Source organism: Ambystoma mexicanum, chromosome 7p, assembly GCF_040938575.1.
Source record: "Ambystoma mexicanum isolate Mex_15411 chromosome 7p, UKY_AmexF1_1, whole genome shotgun sequence".
Classification (NCBI taxonomy): Eukaryota; Metazoa; Chordata; class Amphibia; order Caudata; family Ambystomatidae; genus Ambystoma; species Ambystoma mexicanum.
Window position 1 is genome coordinate 666,786,833 of NC_090939.1, and position 11,639 is coordinate 666,798,471.

At 44.8% G+C, this 11,639-nt stretch overlaps 1 protein-coding gene across 1 annotated transcript in view; it reads left to right on the top strand.

Annotated features, from left to right (window-relative positions):
- Positions 1–9,084, top strand: part of AKAP17A (A-kinase anchoring protein 17A) — a 190,460-nt gene extending 181,376 nt beyond the window's left edge. The window contains exon 5 of the mRNA XM_069636739.1: positions 6,664–9,084. Coding sequence (XP_069492840.1) covers positions 6,664–7,491 — 828 coding nt within the window. The 3' untranslated portion in view covers positions 7,492–9,084. The remainder of the gene's footprint in view (positions 1–6,663) is intronic.
- Positions 9,085–11,639: the final 2,555 nt, after the last annotated feature.

The window sequence follows — 11,639 nt, forward strand, 5'->3', positions numbered from 1 at the left end:
CCCGTGGAAGTCGGCTGAGCGGGTGGCGGTCTGGGGATGTGAATTGTGATGGTGCAGTTAGGGGATGGGCTGAGTTTGAGGGAAAGAGTATCACTGTTGCCATTTAAGGAGATGTTGATCTGTCTGAGAGGAAAGGATTCTTTGACTATGAGGGCTACTCCACCTCCTTTCATATGTTGGCAGTCCTGATGGTAGATGGCGGGGCCAGATGCCTTGTGGAGCCAGGTTTCCGTGATAGCTAGGAGGTCTAGGTTGTGGAAAGTGAGTAGGTCGCAGATTTCTAAGGCGTTTGCTGGTAGGGAGCGAGCATTGATGAGGGCTCCTTGAAGGACACTATGGGTTTGCAAGTGTTCATGGAGGAATGGCTGTTGTGCGAAGTGACATGAACAATATTGGTCTCAGCTGGGGTAGTTGTGAGAAGAAGGCTGGCAGAGTTGGTAGCGAGTGGCTTTGAGGCAACACGGTTATTGTTGGCGATGTCCAGGATAGGCTGAGCGATTCTCAAAGTATGAAAAGCTTTGGGTAGTAGGGTGTTAGCCGGTATGGCACTCAAGTAGGGTGGGGCATCTTCTGGGGCTGCTCGGTGTGGGGTTGGGTCATTAGCAATGGGATTGTGATTGGCAGAGTGCAGAATGCTAGTATCTGGATTAGCGTGAATGGCTGTAACAATTCAGTGTGAATGGCTAACATGTGGAAATGCTACGGCAGTGCTTCCCTATGTCAGATGTAGAGGAAGTGGAGAGGCGAGGTGAGGGTGTGAAGAGTTCTAGGGAAATCTTCAGAGGATCAGTGGCAGAAGCTGCAGTAGGGTCAGTAGTAAGTGGATCACTGGAGGTGCCAGCGAAGGAGAAAGTGGGACTGCCTAGGTACAGATGGGCGGTTTTGCATCCTTTCGGTGTTTTAGGCAGGAAGACGGTTCTTTTTGGGAGAGTGTCTTTGGGGGTGACTATGGTAGAACCGTGGCATGAGAGGGGGAACATGGAGAGCTGCTTGTTGGCTGCTAGTGCCCTTTTGTAAGGATGAGGCTTATTGAGTTGAGGTGCAGTCTAATGGTCTGTTTGGAGCGGAGCGTGTGACGTGCTTCTGTGCTCTTCTTGGGAACTTGGTCATCCAAGGGGAATGTTATGCTGGTGCCTGTGGCAATGCAAGGGGAGGCGACCTTGTGAGTCTTGGGTGTGGGGTGCTCGGTGAGGTTAACCCTGGTCTTTTTAGGGGTTGACGCATGGAGGGTGCGCAGGCCGAGAGGGTGGTTTCTCAAGGAGATTAGTCTTGGGCGTGATGGGCAGAACACAGGTTTAGTGCGGGCCCCAAGTATCGCTAATCTGCGGGTCAGAACTTCCTGCAAGGGAACGGAGCAGAGATCTGGTGGTGGTGGTGGTGGTGGTGGTGGTGTTGGAGGGGCTGTGGTGAGGGTTGAGATTCCAGCAAGGTACGCTGGCACAGTGTGTTGCAAGGACAGATTGGGGGGGGATAGCGTGCATATATTTTCGGTGCTCGGTGGATCGACATGGTGCGGGCGTAATGGTGAGGAGAAGATGTGTGCGTTTGTTGATTGTAAGGGGTGGGGGGGTGGCTATTAGGGGTAGACCTTGTGTTGCGGGAGCATGGTAAAGCTTGTGCTGGGAGACAGCTGGGCAATCGGCAGGAACCTGGTTGGCGCAGGTGTAGCTGGGTTAGCATTACAATAAAGTCTGACACACTTTTTACTAGCAAAAAATGTGAAGCCTGGACCATGCATTGTAGCAGGTGGCTTACCTTTCCAGTTTTGCAGCGGAGAGCTGGCTTGTGGAGCCTTTTGTCCTGGCCTTGTGGACCATCCAGCTCTGGGTGCAAAGTGCCTTGTGCCTAAAGTTCACCAGTTCCATACAGGGGGATTTAGGGCTTCGGGTAAGTATTGTTACATCTCGCCCCCACCTGTACTCCTATTCTTCTTAGGACTTGGCAGGTCTTCTGAAGAGGGTCTGAGGTCACTTTTCCCGCTGTCAGCTTTGGCCCTTGATGCCCAGGGACTGCAGGTTCGAGCATTCTGTTTGGTGACAAATGCTGGAGCAAGGTCTTCAGGACCCTTAACTCTATGCAGAGCCCCTCTCAGCACTGGACTGGACGCAGGAAAGCAGTTTTGGACGACGGCCACACAAGAGGATTCACTTACTGCAGTCTGCTCTGGCTCCTATCTCGGGCCCCCTTGATACTAGGACCTTGACATTTCTCATAGGGGAGTCTTGTCACATAAGCGGAGGATCCCCCAAGTTCAAGGCCCCAACTCAAAAGGGAGACTTCTAAAGCACAGTAGCCCAAAGTGAGCTGGTCAGCCACTGGGTGGTCCAGGGACACTTCCGAAGGCTCTTCTTCATAGGACTCCGAGCTGATTTCGAGAATGGGTGTTTCCTCCACTCCAAAGGTCGCATCTCCTTTGCAGCACTGGTGGAGATCACCTACAAGACAGGGCTCTTCGAGGACATCAGCAGCAGGTGGTCGCCAGGCCTTCTTCCGACAGGTCCACTGTCTACTTGCGGGTCTTGGAGCTGGACAAGATACTTGACTCCTTCGGTTTCTTCCAGGATCCCTCTAGAGTAGGTGCAGGGGTCCTCTTCTTATCCAAAATCCAGGTAAGAGCTGAAACTCCCACTAGCCAATTACCGTTTGCCCACACACCCCGGCAGTGGTCAAATCAGGACCACTATGGAAAAACTCATAAATATCACGGACGCACCACAACCAGTTTGTGCCTTGGGACCAGACAGTCCCAACACATTTCCTGACAGCAAACCTACATGGCTCTGCAGTAGCCTGCGAAAAGCCTCTGCTTTCCTGGGCACTGGAAGTCATTATAAGGATTTTCCTGGCCTCGTTAGAGACCAGGTGCCCAAGGGCAAACGAAAAAACATGTGGCACGGCCATGTTTGGATACTAGCCACAGCTGGTAGCCAAACGCAGCAAGGCTAAAGTAAATTGCACCAAAAAATAGAAAAAAGTAACTGTCCCTTAGGCACACCTAGAGTAACCAAAAATCCTCTGAGTGTTTGTTGGGGCAAAACAAAACATGTTCCCCATTGTACTGCCTTGTACAGTGATAAAAAGTTACCAAAAGTGGCAACTAACAAGACTAAGGGAAACCATGTTTCCCAGTAATGACCATCTGAAGGACATATCAATTTCCCCATGACAAATGAGCAAACGCCAGCGTAGTGAAGCTTAAGTACACTGCAATGCAAAAGAGAAGGTAATCAAAAATAAAAGCAAAATGTTTGTGTCTCCATAGAAATGGAAGGAAAGGTGCTGTAAAGAGAAGTCTTATCTAACAGTCTGTCTGCTTGTGGGGACTGGTGCCAGGGGGAAAAAAAAAAGAGTACCAATTTTGCTGATTCTAGCTAAAAGATGACTATTGCATGGAAAAGTTCAAAGGGCCCAGCAATACCACACGGGAAGTAGATTGGGGACAGATACTTAATGAATTAATGGCAACTCCAGATCTTAGACCACTTTGAAAAGGAGGGACCAGAAGTAGGTGGTTGTGCAACAAAATGGATCAGATTAGGATGGGAAATTGGATTGGAGGGGAAGTTGGACATGTTGGGAGAAAGGAGGACTGGTAATAAAGGGAGGGGATGGATGTGAGTGGAATTGGCAACGGACATGGAAGCTGGAAGAACAGACTAGATGAGGATGGGGTTGAATTGGGGACCTGTGTGTGGAAAATAAAAAAAGCAAAAAAGGGGGGGGGAGAAACCAACTCTGGACCCTGATGACCTCAGCCCCACCATCACATCGAAGCCAACAACCTGCTTCAGTCCTACCAATCTGGGGTCCAACCCAGATGCAGCACAAACTGCTACCATCAAGGTGATTGATGCCCTTAAAATTCTTGATGGTCATTCTTGGACCACTCAACAGCATTTGACAGAGTAGACCGCAAGGCACTCGCGAACAATCTACATCGCTGCATGGGGATCAGTGAGCTTGTCTGCAAATCATACCTTGCTGATTGACACCACTTCGAACAAATGGATTCCTCCAGATCACCAACTCTACCCATCACCTGTGGATTCATGCAATGATCCATCCTCTCCCCTTGATCTTCAATGTGTTTTTGGAACTGCTTTGAACCATCCTCGCTCGACACAACCTCTACATTCCCCTCCCAATATGCATCTCTACCTCAAGAGATCCTCCTTCAAAGACATCAGAGACTCGAGGCCTACCTCGCATTGATCCAGTCGTGGATGTCCAGTGCTTTCTTGAATCTCAACCTCTGCAAGACTGAATTCCTACTGCTGACCAACGACACCGTACAACCTGACATCCAGACCTGGCTCTCTGCAATGAACCTCGAGAGCTTCACACTCTAGGCTGGTCACCTTGGTCAAATCCCTTGGTTCGACAACGCCAGACACTTCTTCAAACAGCACGTAGCAAGAAAGATACAAATGGCATGTTATCAACTTTCTCTCCTGCGGAAAATCAAGCCCTTCAACCCAAAAAAATAACTTCAGATCTGCTGTCCAAGCCTTGGTCCTCGCCACCTGCATGGTGGCAATGCCTTCTGGAACCCCTGAGATGTCCTGCATGCTGCAGCCCATCTCATCAAAGGACTCTACAAATTTGACCACCATCCCATCCCTCATCGAACTGCACTGGTTCCTGATGCAAGCCTTTATCATCATCAAATCCGGCTGCATCATCTACAAAGCTGTCTCCCTGAAGTCCCCAAGCTACTTCACTGTGAAATTAAGCATCTACGGAGGCCTATGATCCACCAGAAGGAAGGACATGTGCAGATTGTTTACTCTGCCGTTGCAGGAAAGAAATTAACACAAGACTGGTCTTCTCTATCTACGCCCCCAAGACTTTGGAACCACCTGCCCATCAACATCAGACTTGCCCCTGCACTTCTACATTTCCAAAAGGAGCTCATTCCTCCTCCTGCTCCTTCTCCTCCTCCTCCTCCTCCTCAATGGATGGCTCCTCCCTAACACCTATATCCACACACCCTCCATTCCCCACCCTACCTGAGACTGAGTGATCTGCTCCCCATTGTTTTGTCCCCTGATTTCTCACAGACCCCTTTCTACCAAACTGCCTGCCCTGCCCCCCCCCCCGCCCGTTATCTCCCATTTTTCTTTACTTCCCTCATCGATAGTTTTGGATATGAAGTATTGATTCATTTTAGGTGATTTTTGTTATTGGATTGGGAGTACTGGTAGAGCGTTTATGCACGGTTCAACTGCTTTCAATAAGGTCTTGGCTTTATTGTTGACATGGGGGTGATGGTTTGAGTGAGGACTTGGGTTTGCATGGTGCATGTTTCTTCTTAAGGAAGAGGGAGTTTTGACAAGTTTGAGTACATAATGTGCTCAGTATTTTTGAGGTTCTGTGTATACTAATGGCTTTGGTATTAACTTTTCTGGTTCTGAGAAGAGGGCTTTGGCTGATCCACTGAAAGTAGTTATGACTGTGTATTACTGAATTTGTGCTGGTGATGGAGGTGTGGGGTAGAAATGAGTGAAAGATGTATTGAATCAATTTGAAGGTTCTTGAATGACGGGAATGACCTATTTGAAGGTGAGTTGGGACATGTAGATTTTTTTTTGTGATGGTGCTGTGAAGGAAATGTGAACTGATCAATCAATTTCAGAGGTGGTTCTTCGAGGAAAGGGTGCAGAGGCTGGAGTTTGCTAGGTCAAATGTGCTTCCTCTGATGTGCATGCGGAGGAGATGTGAGATAGGAGTGTTGCCAGATAGTTTGATCAGATAAGTATTATTTGAGTTGGCGTTTGTACTGTTTGCTGTGAATTCAGAGAGAAAATCGTTCATGTCGCATGGAGGTCCGAAAATAAGGGAGAGCGATGAGATTTGTGTGACGGCAAGGCAGACCGACTTTTAAAGGTAGAGATAGAAAGGGCGAGTGTTGACAAGCCAAGAGGTTTAATGAACAAAGGCAAGACTGCTGTGTATTTTTTTTATGAGGTGGTTAATGGAGAATGTTACCTGCGTGGGCGAGTTGCCAAATATTTGTGGACTATGGTATGAGCCATGTCTCTGTGATGAAATAAAGTAAAAGGTTAGTCATGAGGACTGCAGTGCCATATGTCCGATTGTTGGCTCACTGGCCATTGGGAAGTGTGAGGAAGAGACTGGATTCATGTGAAATGTGGATGTTTCGGGTGCTGATAGGAATGATGATCACCTTGCAACCCTGTTAAAGGGGTGAGTGACAAAGTGGGCAGTATGGGATTATTTGTATGTGAGTGCAGAGGCACATGATGGGTAAGTGTGAGGAGAGTGAAGTGAGAATTGGAGGGTAAGAAATGCATCAAAGGACGTTTGTTTTTAAAAATGTTTCCCCAAAATCAAGGCACTCGCTGGCTCAAAATGTTGGTTTACAGCGACCTGCTTTTTTATGTTTAAAACAGATACTTTACCATGTACACCACATAGTGGATCAGCCTCTTTTGTGCCCTGCACAACCAGACTGAACATTATGCCCCTTTTGACTTGTTGCTTTCAGTAAGTTTGGGCACTTCCATGTGGTAGGCTTTGTAGACGATGCACACTTAATTTTCTGTGTTCTGCGTTTTGGTGTATTCTTCAACCCTGTTACTGAAGCCAGTCTTTTTTTTTCTTCCTTTTTTCCTTTTTTTCATTTTTTTTTCTCTTTTGCAGACTGTAAAACTTTTAGAGCAAGAACAAAAGGAAGCAGAACATATCCGGATCCAGGAGTTGGAGGCAAGGCGGCGAAAGCAAGAAGCAGAACTCAGACGTGTAGAGGAAGAGAAACGTAGAACATTGGGGCTTCAAAGAAAAGAGAAAGAGCTTAGGGAAAAATTGTTAAATAATCTCCAGAAAAAGCAAAAACTTCTTTCAGAAATTGGTGAGGACACCAGCCCTGAATGCAGCCCTGTGAAAATTGGAATGCATCTTCCTGTAGCAGAGTCATCCAGTTACGTTACGTCTACTTCAGTACAAGCTCCTCCTTGTCTGTTGAATGTGACATCCAGTCATAATACCACAGATGTTAAGGGTTTAAATGGAATCATTCAAAAGGATAATTCTGCCAAAAGTATACAACAGAGTTACAGTAAGAATGAGAGTAGTTCTCAAGAAAGACCTATTGCTGGGTATTCCACTAATCCAGATTGTGACCATTGGCGAACCAAAACATCAAGCTCAGAGCAAAATGCATGCAAAAAGGATTTCTCTCAGCGAGGAAGGTTAGACACAGAGGAAAGCTCAGAGGATGGCCACAAAAAGCATAGAAGCAAGCACAAAAGAGACTTGGGCAGTGGAGATGAGAGCCATAGAAAGGTAAAAAAACACAAAAAGCATTCCAACAAAGAACGTAGTCCTGGACGGCGTAGTTTAAGTCCTTGCCGTACTTTGCACACAAGACCTTTCAGTAGTGAAAGTAAAAATGATAAATGGGAGAAAAACCACAGTCGCAAAAAACGAAGCCATCAGAAGTGTAGGGAGGGGAGTCCTCCACACAGGTAATGAAGGAATGGGCTGGACTCTCCAGAACAAGCAATGACTTAAAATAGAACTATAGCTACAAAGGCTACATATTCAAGACCCAGCAGAGGACCGTTGATGGTTTAACGAGCCAATCATGCAATTATTTTAATTACTGCCGTCGTGAACCTTTCATACAGTTGGAAGTTGAGTACCAGGAAGAAACTGATATTTCTAACTTGCGTTGTCAACAGCAAATGGATGTTCACGTAAATTCGATTTGATATCTTATGGTCTAGTTTTTGTATTGCTGCACAAACAGCCCAGTTAATCCTTTGTTTGAAAAATGTATTTCCAAGACTCAATAGTAGGTACCTTCTGCAGGAAGAGGTATCTGATGTATTTCCAGAGAAATGGATCTATGCACAAAAGTCGAAGAATAGGACCTTTTGCCAAGAAGAGACAGCTTGCTTTGTGAAAGCTAATGAAACTGGTAGTATTCATTCAGCTGCCTGATATTTTGTAATGAGTCTGCACATTTTAAGGCCATATTTTGCATGGATCAATCATACGCTCTTGATGCTATTTTGCATCGGAGGCTCTCTGCCCGCAATTGCGGTTATTTCGAAGAAAAAATCCTTAGTTAAATCCTGTTATTTTATCCAGAAGTAGTCATGTAAATTCAACAAATGTTTAAATATAACTATTAGCAGAAGGTGTCCTCCTCAAGTGAGCCATGGGTGCTCCTTTGCTTTGCTGACCATTTCACTGGCCACCTCAAGTCTCCTACTTGTTGCTCAAATGAACAGGTTAAAAATGTAAGTGTTTAATTTTAAAGTGATCATGGACAATAACGTTGCAGAAAAAGTTGATATCGGCAGGGCAATCATGCATTACACTTAAAGTGAAATGGGAGGAAAGTGCCCACTTGAAAAGAGCCTGAAGGTACTTTAGCTTACAACAAATCAGACGTTTGTGTTGGACTGGTACAGTTACATCTTTGTTCCATAAATCCTATCTATGTTTAGCCATTGACTCCAGTACACGCTGAAAACAGCAATGTGCAAAATAAATGTAGTTCTACATATCGAATTAAGAACAAATTATCTTATAATTATCCCAGCCAATTGGAACAACATTTCTTTTCAGAGGCTGTTTATGTTCCCCGATGTTAATTATGTTACCTAGTCAAAACATTTGTTTTTGAAATGCTAAAATTCTATTGGGTGCAATCATTGTCTATTTGTTTAGCAATTACACTGAATACTTTAGTCCATTTCTATACTGCCCCACAAAGCCTCTGATTCTAAAAGAGAAGTTCAAAATGGTCTATTGACCTAGAGTTTTGGTATGCTTTTATGCCATGCATTTTTTTCAGAATAAGTTACTGGTTTCCTGATTATGGTTTCATTTCAAATGGTTGTTTGTTGCCTGTTATTTGACTTAAGGTAGTGCACAGATGTGTATTGAAACACTGTGAACTTTCAAAGTTCCATGCCAGTTATTAGTTTGCGATCATCACTGCTTGTTGACATTTTCATTTTTCTTCACAAAATCTTGAAAATGTGAGGTTTTATATTTGTCTACAAAGCATTAGGTCTAAATAAACACATGAGTGTTTGTTGTGACAAACCACCTGTATCTTTAATACAAAATATTTTTTGGTGCAAGAGATTCGTTTGAACATGAACATTGGTGGAGTGATTAGATTGAATTTGTCTTTAGAGTACAAAAACTCTGACTGGATTTCATGATAATGATGGCACTTCTTTTGTAATGCATCTACTAGATAGTAATACTTGACTGATTTTGGCCCCCTTCTTAAATACCGGCAAATCTGCTTAAGGCAGGGGCTTGAATATGAGATGAGAGGTTAGTTTAGTGTTGCAAGCGGTTTCCGAGGGAAAACAATGTAGCCTCTTATAATCCTGGTATAGCTCTACCTGTATGCATTTGTAAGTGGTCTAGCCAAGGTATTGTGCAGAGAAAATGTTGGGGTTGGAGGGGGGAGAGTAACATAGAACGTGTGTGTATGATGATTCCAGCAAGGACTACCCACCACTACACCCCCGCCACCGATAATACCTCAGTCAGGTTGCACCTGAAAGAGTGGTTTAGTCATATTCAAAAACATTTTTTCAACTGAAAGAATAGAATAAGAGGAGGGGTCTTCTCACTTATCAGGCGCACACACGCACATTATTCCCAGTGTCGTTGCACCAGCTTGTGCATCAGCCATTCAGAGAAGTCTGAATGCTGCATCACTATCTCAAAATATCTGTGCTACACATTATGAACACCTATTTCCATACTAAAATGTTCAATTTTCCTGCAAACTCACCTTCAACCACCAAATAAAACAACCTCCTACCTCGACCACAGCACAAACTTGAAATCATGCAGCAATCTGCACACTCCTCCAATACTCCTCTCAACCCCAACACACTAAAATATCTGCAGAAAACTACACCACAAACACGCAAAATAATCCTACAGACTTGCACCTAAACAATACCAAACCCATACCACCTAGAAGCAATCCTCAAACACACTGACCGTTTTTCCGAACTGAAGCTACCAACAGCACAGCAAAAACTCCCTTGTGTTCTCTCTGTCCCACTAACTAGCACTCCTTCCTTTTCAGATCCACCTGAGCACCTTCAGATCTTGAAAATGGCCGCAAGGCGTGGTATAAATCGCAGCATATTTGTCAGTCTATTTGTTGTTGACAGTGTAGATGCAGAAGTGTGATGGGGCTGAATGTGTGCATGCAGGTCTGTTTGTAGGCCTGGCCAAGCGTATGTTTGATTTACCAGAGTCGCTGCTTTTGCTCTGTTATATGAACAGAACAGAGTTGTATGTGCGAGTGGGTGGGTTCACTTATGTGTTAGCTTGATATGGATGGCAAAGCACATTGTAGTTTGTTATGCAGTGGCTCTATAGATATCATTGTGGGTTTTTCATTTCTTGACTGAGCATTCTAGAACTGCACAGTTGTTTTAGTTGCTAGGTGGGGCAGTTGTTGGGGGAGTGTTCTTAAGTCCACTGTGAGGTAAGACGTTATAAAACTATGTCAATGTTATATTTAGATACCCATCTTCGGATCCGTCTGTGTACTACTCGTGGAACCTTGGCGGAGGGGCAGAGCAGTCAGGCTTATAAGAGGAATAAGTAAGCTGTAGTTAAGTACATTGAACCTAGTTAGTAATGCAATGCAAAGAAACGCACATACATGTATATTACAATATAGATTTATATTTACACAAGTTGTCTTTAAATACTTAGAACATTGAACCAGAACACATACAAATACTTTCAGACACTTTTCAAAGGCCACTGCTTAATTTGTAGTTGCTTGCGGTTATAATTGTTAGTGTTTGACAATAATGACGGTTGTACCGTATTATCGGTACTACCACGCACTCGCGTAAGACAGAAGAAAATACGGTAATTACATTTAGTTAGCAAAGCCACATAAAATGAGGTATTTTAGGAAGGAAAATAGTAGGTTACTCAAATACTAGCAGCGTTTAAGGTTCTAGAGGCAGTTTCTTCGCACAGCATGTCTTTTAAAGTCCAAATCGAAACCCTAGCTAAAAGGCATTTAGGAGAGGCTCAAAGTCTTGTGAAGCATCAGAATGCAAAGGTTCCTGTGGCTACTTTGTAGTCTTTAAGATGCAGGAAGATTAGCACGACGTTGGAGACCCTGTTAAAGGACTCGCTAATGGGACACCAGCAGCTTGGGTCGGAGGTAAGAGGTGGGGTACCCTGGACACCTCTATGTGCACTGCAATGCTCTGGAGTGACTTCTTGGATTAAGGTAAGCAATACCTTTCTCCCCACAGTATCTTAGGTTTGAAGAAATGTTCGTGGCTGGATTCTCCTCGATGTAGCAGCGCTGCACCTGACCACAGCATTCATTGGTCTGGTGACTAAAGGCAGGACAATGGACTGGATCTCTCAGCAGCAGTCTGACTTCTGGCATGGATTTCATTGGCTTCTCTGGTCAGTCTGTGGTGTTGCCACATTTTCTGCAGCACCAACAAAGGACACGATTCACCTGGTCAATCTTCTTCGAATCCTCAAGTCTGTTTAGGGTACTTGGATGAGTCGGATTATGTCTCTGGAGGTTCACATGGAGCTCAGTGAAGACTTGGATGGATTCTGCCTTGTTAGGCAAGATTGTATGC